Here is a 19,027-nt window from a genome sequence, read left to right as displayed (position 1 = left end):
CGCCTGGGTGGCATGGGTGGTTAAACATCTGACTCTTGGTTTGATCCGAGAGAAAGGATCTGGTAATGCTGAGATTTGTGTTCAATGTTCAGGACCCATTCCTCAAGAGAGATTCTTTGAAAGTATTTCAGTTCCCAGCCCCTTGTTCTCTTGGGCACCAGGGAATGTGGTCTTTGTGAAAAGGTACATTATAGTATTTCTTTACTATATTGTTTACAGCGGTAAAATATTATACATACTGAAATATCCTTAAAATAGATGTTATGGTAAGTTCGCAATAACATCAAAATAACAAGTTACCAAGAAACAATAATTTGAAGGAAAGAGAGTGTGTGGTGGTCTAGATGAAATAAAACTGGCCATGAGTTGATCACTGTTGAAGTTGGGTAATGGGTCAGGGTGGGGAGAGGGTCCATTATATTTTTCTACTTTATTTTTTAAAAAATATTTATTTATTTTAGAAAGAGAGTGCACACAAGCAGGGGGAGAGGCAGGAGAGGAGAATCTCAAGCAGACTCTGATTCCCTGCTGAACAGGGCAGAGCCTGATGTGGGGCTTGATCTCACCACCCCGAGATCAGGACCCAAGCAGAAATCCAGAGTTGCCCACTTAACTGACAGAGCCATCCAGGTGCTCTTCTATTTACTTTCTGTATATGTTTGAAATTTTCCAGAGTAAAAAAAAAAAAAAAATTAAGATTTTATTTATTTATTCATGAGAGACACACAGAGAGAGAGGCAGAGACACAGGTAGAGGGAGAAGCAGGCTCCATGCAGGGAGCCTGACATGGGACTTGATCCTGGGTCTCCAGGATCAGGCCCTGGGCTGAAGGCAGCACTAAACCACTGAGCCACCCGGCTACCCCACAGTAAAAAATTTAAATGGGGGGGGGGGAGGGCGCAGGGAAGAGATATGGTATCTCCATAGAGTAGAATATTATATAGCCCTCAAAAATAACAAAGACAGGGATGCCTGGGTGGCTCAGCCGTTGAGCGTCTGCCTTCGGCTCACGGTGTGGTCCCAGGATCCGTGATCAAGTCCCACATCAGGCTCCCTGCATGGAGCCTGCTTCTTCCTCTGCCTGTGTCTCTGTATCTCTCATGAGTAAATAAATAAAATCTTTAAAAAAACAAAAAACAAAAAAAAAAAAACAAAGACAATGTACACCACTTGGGAACAACTTCTAAGATATGTTGGTAATTTTTAAAAAGCAAGGCGCACTTCCATATGTGTAACATGTTTACATGTATGAGAAAAGCACTCCCTCTCTATATTTGCTTGAACAGTGTGGAAGAGCCCTACAAGGGTTACTCACAAGTGTGTCCCAGAAGATGGACCCAGGAAGGCCCCATAGCTCAGTCCTCTTATTTCCTCTCTCTACAATCACTTCCTGGTAATCTCCCCTGAGTCATGGCTTTAGGAGCCATCAGCTCTCAAATGAACATCTCCTAACTGCAGCTTATATATGCAACTTGAATGCCTACCAGGTACCTCAAACTGAATGTAGGGAATGGAATGTCTTATCCTCCCCTCTCCTACCCACCAGCAGCCCTATCTCAGTTAATGAGAACTACATCCTCCCAGTTGCTTGGGCAGCAAACCGCAGCTCAACCCATGAGTCCTCTCTCCCTTTCATACTCTCCATCCAATTCATGAAAACATCCCGAAGTTTTGTGACTAGATTCCAACCACCTGTTAGCATTTGCCTAAAGCCATCATCTCTTACCTGGATTACTGCGACAGGAAAATCACTCTTTTTGGCATATAGTCGTATCAGCTTCAGCAAATGCACAGTCATGTAACCAACACTACAGTCAAAATACAGAACGGTTCGACTGCCCTCTAAGAAACCCCTTTGCGCTGCCCCTTTGTAATCAAACCCTCCCATAATTTCAAACCCTGGAAGCCACTGATCTGTGCTCCTATCCCTACAAGACTTAGTTTCCCAGAATATTATATAAATAGAAGCAGACTGTGGATAGTCTCTAAGCCTAGCTTCTTTCATTTAGTACAATGCATTTGAAATTCATCCATGTTTTTGCATGTAACCACATTGTGAGTTCCTTTTTATTACTGTGTAATATTCCCCTGAGTAGACGGACCATGATTTGTTTGCCCATTCATCTGCTGAAGGACAGGAAGCATTTAACTAGAAATGCATTGATACATTTGACTTTTAAATTATTTCAAAGTATTACTTAATAAATAAGTAAATATGTTTTTAAATGTAAAATAAGGGCACTGGGTGGCTCAGTGGTTGGGCATCTGCCTTTTGTGTGTGTGTGTGTGTGTGTGTGTGTGTGCATCTGCCTTTGGCTCAGGTCGTGATCCTCAGGTCCCAGGATCAAGTCTCGCAAGGTGGTCCCCATGGGGAGCCTGCTTCTCCCTCTGCCTATGTCTCTGCCATTCTCTCTCTCTCTCTCTCTGTGTCTCTCATGAATAAATAAATGAAATATAAATAAATAAATAAATAAATAAATAAATAAATAAATAAATGTAAAATAATGTTCTAAAGGTACCAGTGGAACTAAGATCCTTTTGTTTTTAGTCCTCAGTGGGAAAGTCATAAATACTTTCTCGCTGTTGCCTGTGGATAGACTTCTCACCCCACCCCATGCCCACCACTTGCTGCTCTGGCCATCATGAATCCTGCAAATGGATCCACTTTGCCCTACACTCACCCACCAGCTATGCCCTTTGCCTGGCACACTTTCTGGAAACTTCCTCTATATCATGCCCTGCACTAGTCACAGCTTTAGAAAGTAAATGACAGAAACCCTCCATGAGATTTTGGTTCCGCGTTCCCTACACACCCTTCGCAGAGTTTTTAAAGAATATTTGACTCTGGGTTGGGTAGCAGAATGGATGCCAGTCAATTCAGGCCTCCTTTTTATTCCCTTCAGAAATGCCTGGTGAAGCCACAGAAACCATCCCTGCTACAGAGCAGGAGTTGCCACAGCCTCAGGCTGAGACAAGGTCTGGAAAAGAATCTGACAGTGATGAATCAGAACCAGAGCTTGAGGAACAGGATTCCACACAAGCAACCACACAACAAGCCCAGCTGGCAGCAGTAGCTGAAATCAATGAAGAACCAGTCAGTAGAGCAAAACAGAGCCGGAGTGAAAAGAAGGCACGAAAGGCTATGTCCAAACTGGGTCTTCGACAGGTTACAGGGGTTACAAGAGTCACTATCCGGAAATCTAAGAATATCCTGTTTGTCATCACAAAACCAGATGTCTACAAGAGCCCAGCTTCAGATACCTACATAGTTTTTGGGGAAGCCAAGATTGAGGACTTATCTCAGCAAGCACAACTAGCAACTGCTGAGAAATTCAAAGTTCGAGGTGAAGCTGTCTCAAACATTCAAGAAAACACACAGACTCCAACTGTACAAGAGGAGAGTGAAGAAGCAGAGGTGTAGAGGTTAAGGACATAGAATTGGTCATGTCACAAGCAAATATGTCAAAAGCAAAGGCAGTCTGAGCCCTGGAAAACAACAGTAATGATATTGTAAATGCTATTATGGAATTAACAATGTAACCGTATGAAAATGAGGACTTTTTTGGTGTTTCAAAAGAATAACTGCAGCTCGGTTTGAAATTTGTACTGTTTCTATCATTAATAAAGTTATGGCTTCTTGTTGGATGAAAAAGAAAAAAAAAGAAAGAAACCCTCCATGAAACTGACTGAAGAAAAAAAAAAAAAAAAGGAAATTCACTGGCTTATGGTATAGTTAAAAGCACAGGCTTGGGCAGCCCTGGTGGCTCAGAGGGTTTAGCGCCACCTTCAGCCCAGGGCGTGATCCTGGGGCCCCAGGATCGAGTCCCATTAAAAAAAAAAAAAAAAAAAAAAAAAAGCACGGGCTCTTGTGGCTGTCTGCTTGTGCTTGTATCCTACCTCTCCCATCTGAAAGCTGTGTGTCTTGGGCAAGTTACAAAACCTCTTCATGCCTCTGTTCTTTCATTTGTGAAGGAAGGGGACACAATAGTTCCTAACTCATGGGGTTGCAAGAATTAAATGTAGTAGTATTTGTTTGGCATCTAGGACAAGGCTGGGTGTATAGTAAGTGCTGTATTAGTGTTTGTTAGGTTAGATAAATAAATGTGCCTAAAAGATCAAGAGGAAGCGCCCCTTTTCATGTTGGCTTCATCCAGGGGCTCAGATGATGACATAAAGCCACCGGCTTTGTTCCTCTCCCCTCTGGGTTGCTTCTACTTCCAAGCAGGCTCTCTCCTCATGGTGACAAAATAGCTGCCAGCACCTCCAAGCTTATGATCTCAGCAACTCCACATCCCCACACCAAGTCACCTTGTCTGATGAAGTCATGCATCAAGCAGAGATAGAAAATGCTCTGTCTCTCCAGGTGTAAGTTATTCGCTCACTCCAAGGGCCAGGAGGGAAGTGCAGGTGCTGTTGCCATCAAAATACAGGGGATCCCTGGGTGGCGCAGCGGTTTGGCGCCCGCCTTTGGCCCGGGGCGTGATCCTGGAGACCCGGGATCGAATCCCACGTCAGGCTCCCGGTGCATGGAGCCTGCTTCTCCCTCTCCCTCTGCCTATGTCTCTGCCTCTCTCTCTCTCTCTCTCTCTCTCTGTGTGACTACCATAAATGAAAAAAAAAATACAGATAACATTATGCCTCAACCTTGTGAATTTTGTCTCTAACCTGACATCTATCCCACTGAATTGAGTTTGCTTTAGGCCAGGCTGGTGCTCCAAAGCTCTTCTCCCAATCTTAGTAGGCTGAGGACCCCTTACACATCTTTGATTGCCCAGGGCCTGACCTAGGCAAATGCTCCATAACTGTTTCTGGAGTGGACTCACCCCCAAATCTGTAGCCCACAAATACATCCTTCTCTGCTGCAGACTGCTGATCTCATACAGTTCCACAGGCTGGGCGCGGTCCTTGGGAAATGATTGACAGGAAACAGCCTGCAGAATTGTGATTATTTGGGATTTGTTCTTAATGTTAATGCAATCCTGGTTCCTTTCTGTTTCTTTAATGCCATTTTGTACAAAGGTAGTTCAAAGTTCTTTACAAGCAGCTAGTAATTAATTCAACTTCATTAAGGCCAATTAATCCAGGATTAATTATAAATTTGCCCAGAGGAAGTTATTATACTTTGCTCTTTGATTTAGGTTTTGGCTTCTGAAGATTCTTTTAGGAGTGAAATGGAAATTTCCCTTTTCTCTGAGTGTAACTACCTTGCCGGTGATTTTGTTAACCATGTACCTTCCTCAATATGTCTCATACTAACCTCAGATGAGGCTGTCACTCAGGCCACCAGCTGTGCTACATGGCATTCCCAGCACTAAACAGATCTGCTAATGCCATAGTAGCCACAGGGTGAAGAAGAGGGTGTTCTGGCAAGAGCTGGTCCCACATAGTATCAAATCATAGCCCTACCTCGTGCTGGCTATGTGACTCACCATGTCTTCTGCCTGCATATGGTCATAATAATGTTTTACAAGATCCTTATAGTCTATATTGGTCAGCATCCACTTCCTTTTTCTGAAAGGCTGCTTGATTCTCCTTGGAGGCATCACACCGCCTCTCATCCAGGTCACTATGGGTACTGACTCCCCTCTAGTTCCAGAGTGAGCCTGAGACTCAGGTCCAGTCCAACAGCCATAGCAACTGTTTGGGTAGTGAGTGTGTGATCCAGTAAGCACAATTGAAGGAGAACCTGAAATTGTTTCCAGGGAAAACAATGCAAAAGTGTGCTCTCTGACACTATAGAAATCAATCTGGGCTGATGGGATCCTGGGAGGGGAGCCTGGCCATGACAGAATAATGAGCTTCCAAAGATGCCCCCTCCTGGAATCTGTGAGTGTGTTACCCCACATGGTAAAAAGGGACTTTGTGGGTATGATTGATTTAAGGATCCTGAGATGGAGAGGTTATCCTGGATTGTCCTGTGGGCCTGATGAAATCACAAGGGTCCTTATCTAAGGAGGCAGGAGGGTCAGAATCAGAAAGATGACCTCAGGCAGAAGGCTCCACTGACCATAACTGTCTTTGAATATGGAAGATGGACTTGAGGCCCAGGAATGTGGGCAGCCCATAGAAGCTGGAAAAGGCAGGGCTGTAGATTCTCCCCTAGATCCTCCAGAAAGGAATGAAGTCCTGCCAACACTTGATTTTAGCCCACTGAGACCCATTTTGGGCACTGACCTCCAGAACTGTAAGAGAATAAATGTTGCTTTAAGCCACAAAGTTTGTGCCAATTCGTTACCACAGCAATAGGAAATGAATAAGAGCATTTAAATTGAAGTACTGAGTCTATTTTCAAATGTATTACATAAATGAATATGTCCTTATTCCCTCCCACCTGATCAAAGGTATAGGGGGCTTTTGCCAGGCCTGCTCTACGTCTTAGACCCGAGGATCACTAAGACTTACACTATAAACAACCTCAGTGCCTGTCTTCTGGTCAGACTTACTGCCTCCATCCAGGCTACCCTGACCTCTGAGCGCACTGCCACACCACATCAGTAGGACAGAACCCTTGGAGCCCTCAGGAGCTGCAGGCTCTGGCTGCTTTCCTAGGCTGACACCAGGACTCAGCAGATGCCACCAGATTTCCCTGCTGCAGTGGGACTTGCCTGCTGAAATGGAAATACTGTTTCCCAACAGAGGAGGTTATGGTAGGAGACGTAAACTAGCCCTTGCTAGCCTGACCCTGATGTTTATCTCTGCTCTCCACAGCAGTTCTGTGGGTTCCCTGGGGTACTGTTTCAACTGAAAAAAGCATGATAAAATGACTCACTAAAGCGAGGACACACACAGAAAGAAGGCAAATATTAAGGGGAGGAGAAAGTCCATGTCTTCATATTCCAAGGCTCTGATACCACTTCCTGTGCCCTTTCTGATGCTGGAGCCCCCTGTGAAAGGTCTCATTTAATTTTCTTAGTAATCCTGCACGTGAGTGTTGTTACTGCTGTTTCACAGGACAGGGAAGTGGACCTGAAGAGAGACCTTGCTCAGAAAACATCAGCATTTGAATCTAGGCCATCTGTGCTGGAGTAGGAGGCTTCCATGCTGCCAGGAACTCGGGACCCTTCTGTTCTCGGACAGCTGTTCCATGTTCTGTTAATTTCCTTCAGCCCCAATGATGAGAAGCATCTTCATAGATTATGTCCCATTCAAGTACCACCTACCACTTATATGTTTCTTTAAGGTAACAGGCTTTTCAACTTAAATAAAAGTATTTTCCTATACATAGGAAAACCATCACCTGCAATAAATAGGCCTCAAAAACCTTGGTTTCAGAGTCCTTAGGGAGATTAGCAAGTGCCAGGAAGGTGTTAAAGTGACACCCTGCCCCCTAAGACTTTATTGAAAGAGAATTAGAAAGACAATAATGCTCTTACTATAAAAATCAATATTATTTAATTTTATGTCTTTGTACCACCTTTAAGTTGCTAGCAAAATTATTTCTGCTCTGTCCACAGAAATCAGCCTGGGGCTGAAATAACAAGCATGCCAAATATGTTGCCAATAATCGGAGAGGTGTATAATTCCAAATGCTGGTGAGGATGTGGAAACACAAGATCAGTTAGTAAGCCAATCAGTTTTTAAAAAGTGATTCCTTTACCTGGGTATTTCTTTGACTTATTTGATTTTGATTGGCTGGGATCTTGGGACCATGGCTGTGAACTGCACTCCACACATTGGGAATTGTACTGTTTATAATAAGCATGATAGTCTCCTTGGTGTGCCATATTCTCTCAAAAGTGTTAAGTACATATTCCCAGCCACTGGGACCAAGCAAATGAATCTCCCTACTAGAATGTCAGAAAAGGGACAGAGAGAACAACTGACTTAAAGAATGTTAACCTGACATTTTGCCCTGTGAATACCATACAGGTTCAGCAAAAAAACAGGATTATAGAGCAGTAGCTGGGAGTAGGGCTAATGCTTTACTTTTCTTTCTTTCTTTCTTTCTTTCTTTCTTTCTTTCTTTCTTTCTTTCTTTCTTTCTTTTTTTTTTTTTAGATTTCATTTATGTATTTGAGAAAGGGGGGGGGGCGGAGAGAACAGCAGAGGCAGACTCCCCACTGAACAGGGAGCCAATGCACAGGGCTCGATCCCAGGACCCTGAGATCATGACCTGAGCTGATGACAGATGCTTAGTCCACTGAGCCACCCAGGTGCCCCTACATTGTGATTACATCCTTTGGTTATGCTGAACATCTGATCAAAAGGGGGGGAATTGTTAAAAACATAACAATAAGACCCCAGTGGACTCACTTATTCTAAGCCCCACATCACCAAACCAAGCCTTTTTTTTTTTTTTTTAAGATTTTATTTATTTATTCATGAGAGACACAGAGAGAGAGGTAGAGACATAGGCAGAGGGAGAAGCAGGCTCCCTGTGGGGAGCCCGATGTCGGACTCGATCCCAGGATCCTGGGATCATGACCTAAGCCAAAGGCAGACACTCAACCACTGAACCACCCAGGCATCCCCACCAAACCAAGACTTAATTAATGTTGGTTCTTTAAGAAATAGGATCTTAAATCCGTTATCAGGAATCACCTGATTGGCAGTGCTAGGTAATCTGCCTGATAGACCCTGCGTCCCCTAAATAAAGTAACTTTGCAATAACCAACCCAATTCTTTTGGTCTACTGGAACTTACTTATTCCTGCTCTCTTCTATCTATAAAAGTCTTTCATTTTGTGAGGCTCCTCGCCTATCCTTTCTGCTAATTGGATGCTGCCCAGTTCATGAATTGTTGAATCCAGCCAAAACATCTTTAAAATTTATTCAGTTAAATTTTACTTTTTTTAACATTGCAAAGATATCAAAGGATATGATATCCTCCATACTACCCGATGAAGAGAGATATATAGGGCAAGGTATGGGGAAAGAGTCTGAAGCTCCCATGCTCTCTCTAACCACATTACTCTCCTCAAATCTCCATGTGTTCCTTAACCTCTCTGAACCCTGTCCTTTTGGGTTTCTATGGAGGCTTCATTAATAGGCATGATTGATGAAGTCATTAGCCATTGGCTACTGATCCAATCTCCAGCCCCTCTAATCTCCCTGGAGGCCAGGGAGGAGGGACTGCAAGTGCCAACCCTTTAATCACTTGTTTGGTTCTCTTGGTAACCAGTCCCCATCCTAAGGTGCCGTCCAAAGTCCCCGTATTAACATAATAGACCTTTAGCTCTCTCATGCCTTAGGAAATACCAAGGGCTTTACGAGTTTGATGCCAGAAACAGCGCAAAGACCTATTAAAAAACAAAACTCATGATGATCTAATTGATTTCATTTGATGATTCATGAATTGCGCAGCATCTCATCTTGGCAGATAGAAGGAACCTCCAGGGAGTTGTACGAAATGGAGGGCTTTTATAGGAAGAAAAAGGAAGTTTCTAGCAAAGAGTGGATTGTTTTAGTCTGGTCTCCTTCTTTTGGTAATCTGTCCCCAAAGGAAGGCAGACTACCTCCCTAGTGCTGACCAGATAATTCCAGACTGACTGGTTAAAGTCATATTTCTGGAAGGGGTTGAAACTGCAATTAGGTTAGGTATTAGTCTTGGTTTGCTGCCACGAGACTCAGCACAAGTGACTCCATTTTGAATCTGTTGTTTCTTTTTTAACAGACCAAATATGTATTTTTGTTATGAATCACAGTATCACAGCTCCTGTGAACAATACTGCTATGAACATTGGTCTACAGCTATCTTCTGAATTCCTTTTTCCAGTTCTTTGGAGTATATGTCTAGGAATGGAATTACTTGGTCATATGATAAATTTGTGTTTGACTTTTTGAGGAGCAACAAACTGTTTTCCACAGCAGCTGCATTTTTTACACTTCCATCCACAATGCACAGGGTTTCAAATCTCCACATCCTTGCCAATGCTTATTTTGTTTCTTTCTTTTCCTTCCCTTCTTTCCTTTCTTCCTTCCTCCCCTCTCTCCTCCTCCTCCTCCCCTCTCCCCCTTCTCCTTTTTCTTCTTCTTCTCCTTCTTCTATTTTTAAAAAAGATTTTTATTTATTTGACAGAGGGAGAGAGAGAGAGAGAGAGAGAGAACACAAGCCAGGGAAGTTGCAGGCAGAGGGAGAGGGAGAAGAAGGCTCCTCTTGGAGCAGGAAGCCTGATGTGGGGTTCAATCTGGAACTGAGCCAAAGGCGGTCGCTTAACTGAGCCACCGAAGCACCTCACTCCTCTTCCTTCTTCCTTATAGCCACCCTAATGGGTGTGAAGTAGTATTTCAGTGCTGTTTTGATTTGTATTTTCCTGATGACCAACGATGTTGAGCATCTTTTCATGTGCTTATTGGCCATCTGTATATCTTCTTTGGAGACATGTCTATCAAGTATTTTGCTCATTTTTTAATGGGTTGCTCATTTTTTTGTGTTGAGATGTAGGAGCTTTTTATATTTCCTAGATATTAAACTCTCTCCCAATATACGATTTGTAAATATTTTCTCCCATTTTGTGGGTTATTGTTTCACTTTGTTGAGAGATAGAATCCTTGATGCCCAAAAGTTTTAAATTCTTATCAAGTCCAACTTCTCTAATTTTTCATTAGTTGTGTATGCCTTTAGTGCCAAATTTAAGAAAGCATTGCCAAATCTGGGGCGCCTGGATGCACAATCAGTTGAGCATCCAATTCTTGGCTTCAGCTCAGGTCATGATCTCAGGGTCGTGAAATCAAACCCCAAGTCAGGCTCTGCACTCAGTGTAGAGTCTGCTTAGCGTTTCTCTCTCCCTCTGCCCCTCCCCCTGCTTTCTCTCTATGTATAAATAAATAATTCTAATAATAAAAAAGAGAAACTATTGCCAGATTCAAGTTTATGAAGATTTACCCTTATGTTTTCTTCTAAGAGTTTTTTTTTTATTTTTTTAAGATTTTATTTACTTATTTATGAGAGGCACAGAGAGAAGGCAGAGACATAGGCAGAGAGAGAAGCAAGCTCCATGGAGGGAGCCCGATGTGGGACTCGATCCCAGGATTTCAGGATCATGCCCTGGGCTGAAGACAGATGCCCAACCGCTGAGCCACCCAGGCATCCCTAAGAGTTTTTTTTTATTATTATTATTACAGTTTTATTTATTAATTTGAAAGACAGCGAGTGCTCAAGTAGGGGAAGGGAGTGGGAAGGGACAGAGGGAGAGGAAGAAGCAGGCTCCCCACTGAGCAGGGAGCCTGACATGGGACTTGATTCCAAGACCTGGGAGGATCATGACCTGAGCCATAGGCAGACACTTAACTGACTGAGACACCCAGGTGCCCCTCTTCTAAGAGATTTCTAGGTTAAGTTCCCCAGTGGAAATTTTTGATCCATTTTGAGTTAACTTTTGTATATTGTATAAGATATGGAACCAACTTCTTTCTTTTGCACATGAATATCCAGTTTTCTCAGCACAATTTGTAGAAGAGACTGCTCCTTCCCATTGGCCCATTGAATGGTCTTGGCACCCCTGATCACATAAATGAGGCTTCATTGCTAGGCTCTTTATTCTGCCTACATGAGGCAGTGGTGAAGGCAGAGGTAGGCTTGACCTGGGCTTGTGAGTTCAAAGGTCAGGTGTGAAAGAAGCCAAAGCAAAGAAGCAGCAGAAGGGGTTGAGAAACAAGTGGCTGAAATGACCAAGCTTGGACTGGAGAAACATGGAGTCACGGAACTGGAGATGAAAGAGCAAGGGTCATAGGAGTGAGAGAATGAGAGAGATAGCAGGTCGGGGAGTGTTGCACAGCACACTGCTGGAATGTGGCAGTCCACACAATTACTTGTATATATATCATTACATTGGTAAGGATTTTTAGTACCCATGGATAGAAACCTAACTTACACTATTTTAAGCCACAATATCAGTGCCATTTACAATGCAAGTAGGGCCAGGCTGTATCTGTGAATGTAAAGGATTTCATTAGAAATGTCTGCCATGGGCAGCCCCGGTGGCTCAGCGGTTTAGCCGCCTGCAGCCTGGGGTGTGATCCTGGAGATCCAGGATTGAGTCCCACATCGAGCTCCTTGCATGGAGCCTGCTTCTCCCTCTGCCTGTGTCTCTGTCTCTGTCTCTGTCTCTCTCTCTCTCTGTGTCTCTCATGAATAAATAAATAAAATCTTAAAAAAAAAAAAAAAAAGAAATGTCTGCCAGCTTTCTTTTCCTTTGTGTCGGCTTCACTCCTAGGCAGAGTCTCCTTATGACCTGACAAGGATGACCTGGAAACCCATGACTCAAGTCTTTTTCTTGGCATTTCCAAAAAAAGTACCAGGACACAGTGTCATTGGTCTGTCTGCTTACATTTCTGAACCAATCATCATTTTTTGGGGGAGGGGGGTGGGCATGGGATACTTTGATAGGCCAGGTCAGGCCCATGTCCATTCCTGAAACAAAGTTATGGGTTAGGGTCAACCCATCCAATCCACTCAGACTCAAAGTCAGGGAAAGTTCTCTAAAGAAATTTAGAGACCCAGACTCAAAGTCTTAGACTATAGATTCAGACTCAAAGTCAGGGAACGGTGGTTCTCTAAAGAAAATTAAACTGCTGGTAGCTAGAAGCAGCAGGATGGATGCTGGGTAGCCAAAATATGGCCACTACTGTGGGCCTCACCTACCCTTTACTCACCTTGTGTTTCTTGACACCAGCCTCCTGCATAGTTTTCTATTGAAATTAAAGGAACTGTCCGGCTCTGCAACCACACCTGTCTTTCTCCACTGGATGTGGGGTCTAGGCTCTGTCAGGCATTTGCTCAATTTCTGATCTTGGACAAACTCCGTCCTCTCTGAGGGCCTCAAAATCCTTATTCCCCAGCCTTCACCCCCCATTTCCTCTGGAAGGAAATCCTTTTTGTGCCAAAGTCTGGGGCTTAAAATACTAAATGTAAAAAAGGTCTTCTCTCCTAACTGGACAATACACAAAGCAATTAGTCCAATAAAATGCCTCACTTTGACACCTAATGGGGGAAAGGATTTTTCCTCTACAGGGTGAAAGGCATTGCTCCTTACCTATGGGTAATAATCAGGGAAAAAGTCAATGAGGTGCTAGGCAATCTTCTTGGTGTCCTGGGTTGATGATTCATAGGCCACCAGTATTAACCAAGTCAGCCTTCCAAGGCTTTGCCTCTGCTCTTTCATGCTCTGAAAATGCCAAAACCTTCTAATCACGGACAGAAATCATTACCAAGTCCCATAACACCCAGTGTTTAAGATACATGCAGCAAAACTTCATGACTGAAGTGTGTATGTGGTGGTATAGAATCTTATTTGAATTCATAAGAAGACCTCATTGTGAACCAGGCTATGTGCCAGGCACTTGGGTTAAAATGGTGAATACAAATGTTGTCTACACTCTCATAATGCCTGCAGTTTTGTGGGAGAGACAAACATTGACCCGGTAATCCTGCAAATAGAAAGCTAGATTCAAAAGTAATGGAGAAGTACAAGATGTGAGAGTCAGAAAGCACTACAGTAGGATTTGACTTGAGGCTCTTTCAAACCTGATTCAAGTTCTCTTAAGCTTTAGACAAGTGCCTCCTTTTCTCTAGATTCGTCCGTAAACTAGTAACATACCAACTGCCCCTGAGGAAGTCGGCACTGGCGTTGTCTCCTCATGATGTCTTCTGTGGCTCTCCAGGCTGTTTTTGGTGGCCCTGCTCTGGGCTTGCACACTGGGTAGGTATACCTGTTCCTGAACATCTCATGTTACAAGTTTCCTAACTAAGCGCTTGTCAACTCTGCAGATTTTGTCATACGTAGTGCCTTGTGGTGTCTGGCTGGTAGCAGGTGCTAACAAATGTTTATTGAATGAGTGGATGGCAGTACATTGTGTCACAAGGAGTGTGAATGTCATTATGGAATCTGACAAGGCATATTCGCTGGCTACATCATCTGATGTGTGGGATGGGATGAGGATCACACAGGCTGTGAAGCCGTAAGTCCTCCGCCAAGCTCTCCAGTTAGGCTGATTATCCCATGTGCAGTAATGTGATTATTCTTGGGCAAGTTACTGGGCTTTGGTCTGCATCTTCACCTGCATTAGGACTTGTACTACCTTACAGGGAGGTAGAATTTCGGAAACATAAAATGCTATTCACTGTCAACTTTATTTAAATAAAGAGGGGGTGGGGAGGCCAGGAGAAGGGAAGAAAACAGTTCGAGGGAGCATCCCGAGGGGAGCCAGAGTGGGGGTGGTTGGCCGAGCTGAGCCTCTCTAGGCTTGGGAGTCAGAAAACTGCTTTGCACGCAAAAATCCAAGCTTAAGCTCTAGACCTGTTTTTTCCCCCATCTCCAAATCGGGGGTTCTAATTTGAGCTCCTCAGGAGAGTACGGCGTCCAAGTGGCAACGATTAGGAGCCGGACTCCAGGACCCCCCTCTTGTGCAGCGTCCCAGCCCCAGAGGAAGCGCCGGGCGTTCTCGCTCCGAGACCAGAGCAGGAAGCGCCGGCTGCGGGGGAAGCCGAGCCCGCCACACAGCCGGAAGTGAGTAGGCGGAGCCCTACCGGCAGCCTCGATGGGCGCAGCCAAGAGCCAATGGAGGGCGGAGGCGTTCCCGCCCGCGCCAATGGCACGCCGAGGAAGGCGGGCCTTGACAAAGAGCCCTAGTAACAGCCGCATGGTAACCCAGGCGCCGGGCGTGTGGCGCTGGCTCTCGGTTTTCCGCGCGGGTTTGGGCTCCCGGCGTCCGCAAGATGAAGATTGAGGAGGTGAAGAGCACCACGAAGACGCAGCGCATCGCCTCCCACAGCCACGTGAAGGGGCTGGGGCTGGACGAGAGCGGCCTGGCCAAGCAGGCGGCCTCGGGGCTCGTGGGCCAGGAGAACGCGCGAGAGGTGTGGCGGGCCGGCGGGGAGTGGAGGGGCCGCGGGCGTGGGGAGCTCGGGGAGGGGGGGCGCGCGTGGGCGTCCGCGGGCTTTCCGTGGGGCGGTGGGGCGGTGGGGCCCGCGCTGGGGGCGGCGAGGGAGGCCCGCGCTGGGGCGCGGAGGGCGGCCGCTCGGGGGAACCGGTGCTGCCGGCGCACCTCGCGGCGCCGGGAGAAGCTGGGGAGAAGCTAGTTAGGGCCCTGCTCTCGTGGAGCTTGCATGTTGGACGGGTCAGACCTCAAACGTTTAACCAGTAAATAAAATAATTACTACATTTTGGTGGAGATCGTGCCTGCAGGGCTTTGTCGGACGCGGGAGGGAATCTGGATTTCCGTGAAGGCAGTGAGTGGCTATGGGGATTATAAGAAGGGAGGTGACCAGCCTTAGAAAAATCACCGTGGTTCCCAGGGCTTGGGGCTGAAGGAGGGAAGAGGCAGTCGTGAAGACCACACTCGCGGCATCCTTTTTGACCATTCCGGTCGGATCCACTTGTCTTTTCTTTCTTTAAAAAATATTATTATTTTAAAAGATTTTACTTATTTATTCACGAGAGACAGGCAAGCAGAGACACAGGCAGAGGGAGAAGCAGGCTCCCTGCGGGGCAGCCCGATGCGCAGGTCTCGATTCCAGGACCCCGGGATCACGCCCTGAGCCAAAGGCAGACGCTCAACCCCTGAGCCACCCAGGAGCCCGCAGGTCCACTTTCCTTTTTTTTTTTTTAAACTTTAAAAAAAAATTTTTTTTTAGGTCCACTTAAGTGGCAGTGATGCAAGTCATTTCACCTACATTATAATCACGAAGCTATTCAAGCTCTTTGTATGCTATTTTGCAGATGAAAAAAATTGAGGGTGGGAGAGATCACTTAACCTACTACTTGCCACTCAGTTTAGTAATGATCGTGCTGGGATTTGTACCCACATGTATTCCTGACTCTCAAATCAGTGCTCTCTCTCTGATAGTACGGCCACTTTTCAGCCTGCTGTGCTCTAATGTCAGATCCCTGCCCCTTGGCCTTGCCCTGGCTCGTTAGCTACAGAGACCTGCACATAATACCAGGTTAAGTCTATTGCCTCCTAGCTTGATAGTGCTAAATGACAGGGCCAAAGAAAAGCCTCTGGTTTCTATTTTGAGTATCATTTTCCCAAAATGGAAACTATTGGCAGGCTCAGGGGACTTTGAAATTTCTTTTCATCCACCTTCTGTTTACCAAGAACCTGTTACTGAAAATAGCGGACACTGGCTGAGTGCTTGCTATGTGCCAGGCAGCTTTATCTCGGTTTCCTTGTTTTCACTTCCACACTAGTAATTGTCTGCCTCTTCAGATGTACAAAAAAGTTAAAAGACTTGTATAGCCAGTACCTGTGTGCCTGAATTCTACAATGAACATCTCTGTTGGTTTGTCCTACATCTCATTTATCCATCCACCAATGCACTTTAGACTTTCAAAGTAAGTTCCAGGTAAGTAAGCCAGCGGTTGGCTCAGCGGTTTAGCACCTGCCTTCAGGCCAGGACGTGATCCGGGAACCCAGGATCCAGTCACACGTCTGTCGGGCTCCCTGCATGGAGCCTGCTTCTCCCTCTGCCTGTGTCTCTGCCTCTCTCTGGGTCTCTCATGAATAAATAAATAAAATCTTTAAAAACAAAAACAAAAACAAAAAAAACAAAGTAAGTTGCAGACAGTAGTACACTTCACCTTAAACTCTTTTAGCATGCGTGCCACTATTATGAACAGTGTTTTCAGAGGAGGTGATTTGATTCACAGAGGTTAAGTGAGTAGGTCAAGGTCACTCAGGATAGTGATAGAGACAGGATTTAAACCCCAGCCTGTCTGATTCCAGAATGCATGTTTTTAACTCTGATGCTTTATGCCTCCTTATGAATATGAGCTTCCTGACAATAGAGGTGATTAAATATGATTATATACACCAAACTTCAGTCATTATCAGAGCTCAGTATTTGTTCATTTATTGAATTAATAGGCATCCTACTGCAGCTTCCAGGTCCTTGCATGACTGATCACATCAGCAGTCTGTCTCCCTGGTGCTTAATATCCTCTTACCTGAAAAATGAGAGAATTAGACTAGGTGATCTTTTAAAGGCCTTTCTAGTTCTTTTTAAATTTTAGAATTCAACCGAACATAAATCACTGAGGAGAATTTGGAGCTTAAACTGAGGGAGAGTAAATGGAAGAGGTTCTAGTACATAACCATGGTTTGGAAAGTTTCTTGCCAAAGAGTGCTGAGGATTATGACATCACAAGGTTCTATGGGAAGACCATAGTGGGTGGCTCTATTTTCTTAGAAATGCAGCATCTGAATAGCTTCTGGGCTCTCTTCAGGGCACTGATGCTTTTCCAACTGAGCCAAAAATGGAATGTAGCCCATCTACACGCACATTCTTTGAACATTTTTGGAGTGGCTAAGTGTGTGACCAGGGTACTTCTCCACAGTCCAAAGAAAGTAGTGATAGTGGAGATAGGATATGTTCACAACACCCTGTCACCACCTAGAGAGAAGAGCTATGGCCTCCCCTAAGATCAATATTAGGTTATTAAATCAATGTAAGAAACCATGAAGTCCTGAGATATAAGTGTTGACTAAATGTGACTCTTTATAGTTAAATATCCTAAAATATATAAAAATTAGTAACCCATTTATGGAATTTGCATATACACACATTTATAGATATATATATATATGTGTGTATGTACTGTAAATGGCTTAGTAGTATTTGGAGAGTTAGCGTGAACTTAAGGTATAACAACAAATCATCAAGTAATTTACTCTTGAGGATTCCAAAAGGCATTCAATTAATCTTACTGGTGCACTAGGTTTAACCTCACGTGTGCCATGGCCAACTAGTGGTGTATGCCTTAGTTCTTAACCCTTAATAAGTTAACTTGGGAATCTGATGAAAACTGTTACTCCTCCCTGGAAAAATGCCTATAGACACTTATATACACAATTTTGTTTTCAATTTCATTCCCAGACTTGGGAGGTGTGTAGGCACCTGGAGCCTACCCCGTGTCCCCAAGCTAGAAATCACTGCTCCCATTTGTAACCCTACCAACCATTCTCCACACAGTGCCATCGAGGTTTTTTTTTTTTAAAGATTTATTTATTTGTTTATTCATGAGAGACACAGAGACAGAGGCAGAGACACAGGCAGAGGGAGAAGCAGGCTCCATGCAGGGAGCCCAATGTGGGACTCGATCCTGGGACTCCAGAATGATGCCCTGGGCCTAAGGCAGGCGCTAAACCGCTGAGCCACCCAGGGATCCCCTCATCGAGGTTTTTAAAAAGAAATCATCATGGAACACAAAGCCGAAGACCTTTTCAGTGGCTTCCCATTACATGTAGATTAAAATCCAAACTTTACTATGGACTAAATAAAATACTATTCTGAGTCCTGGCCCCTGCCTGCCTCTTGAAGCTCATGTTCCTATTCTTCTTTTGTCTATGCTTTGGTCACTGCAACCTTTTTGTCCCTTGGATTTGCCAAGCTCATTCCTGCATTTTGAATTTGCTGTTTCCTTTGTCTGCAACACTTCTTCCCCTTTGTCCAGAGCTTCACATACCAAATGTAGTTTCCTCAGAGAGGCTTCCCCAGATCATTACCCTGTTTTTCTTTACAGTAGTTCTACAGTATTTTTGTGTGTGCCCCTTCCACCAGACCACAAGACTTTCTTTTTGTCACCCACTGCCCATCTGCACCTAGAACAGTGCCTGCAGCATAGAGGCACTCATGCTGGCTAAATGAGTATGTGAGTTGTTTGGACTAAAGACTGGACTTTTTCCCCATGTGAAACATTTTAACACTGATTTATTATTTCTTTCCATTGTGGTGTCTAGGCATGTGGTGTGATAGTAGAATTAATCAAAAGCAAGAAAATGGCTGGAAGAGCTGTCTTGTTGGCAGGACCTCCTGGAACTGGCAAGGTACTCCTTTTCTCTCATTTTTTAAATCTACCCAAGAGAATGATCTTAATGTTTAAGCCAAATTGAATTCGTGTCTTAACTAGTCTTTGTTTAGCTAAATTGGTTATACGTATGTTTGAAAAACTAATGTGCAATAAAACAATAGAGTGTCTAAAATCCATACTCCTAAAATTCAAATTATCCTGGCTGACCTCCAAAGAAGAGAGGATGAACTCCTTGGAGGGGTCTCCATTGTGTCTAGAATTTGTCCTTTATCTCTTTCC

General features: G+C 44.5%; 2 protein-coding genes and 1 pseudogene across 2 annotated transcripts in view; 2 read left to right on the top strand and 1 right to left on the bottom strand.

The window, feature by feature from the left end:
- Positions 1-13,713, bottom strand: part of EEFSEC (eukaryotic elongation factor, selenocysteine-tRNA specific) — a 266,024-nt gene extending 252,311 nt beyond the window's left edge. Inside the window, exon 1 of the mRNA XM_038565476.1 lies at positions 13,538-13,713. The gene's annotated coding sequence lies outside the window, so the exon portion shown is untranslated. The remainder of the gene's footprint in view (positions 1-13,537) is intronic.
- On the top strand, positions 2,778-3,639 carry LOC100682986 (annotated as a pseudogene).
- Positions 13,714-14,550: 837 nt separating the features above from the next.
- Positions 14,551-19,027, top strand: part of RUVBL1 (RuvB like AAA ATPase 1) — a 41,815-nt gene continuing 37,338 nt past the window's right edge. Inside the window, exons 1-2 of the mRNA XM_038565469.1 lie at positions 14,551-14,796; positions 18,678-18,764. Of these exons, the coding sequence (XP_038421397.1) occupies positions 14,656-14,796; positions 18,678-18,764 (228 nt within the window). The 5' untranslated portion in view covers positions 14,551-14,655. The remainder of the gene's footprint in view (positions 14,797-18,677; positions 18,765-19,027) is intronic.

The sequence above is a fragment of the Canis lupus genome, chromosome 20, assembly GCF_011100685.1.
Source record: "Canis lupus familiaris isolate Mischka breed German Shepherd chromosome 20, alternate assembly UU_Cfam_GSD_1.0, whole genome shotgun sequence".
Taxonomy (NCBI): domain Eukaryota; kingdom Metazoa; phylum Chordata; class Mammalia; order Carnivora; family Canidae; genus Canis; species Canis lupus.
Note: the sequence above shows the minus strand (reverse complement) of the source record. Positions and strands in the feature narration are given on the sequence as shown.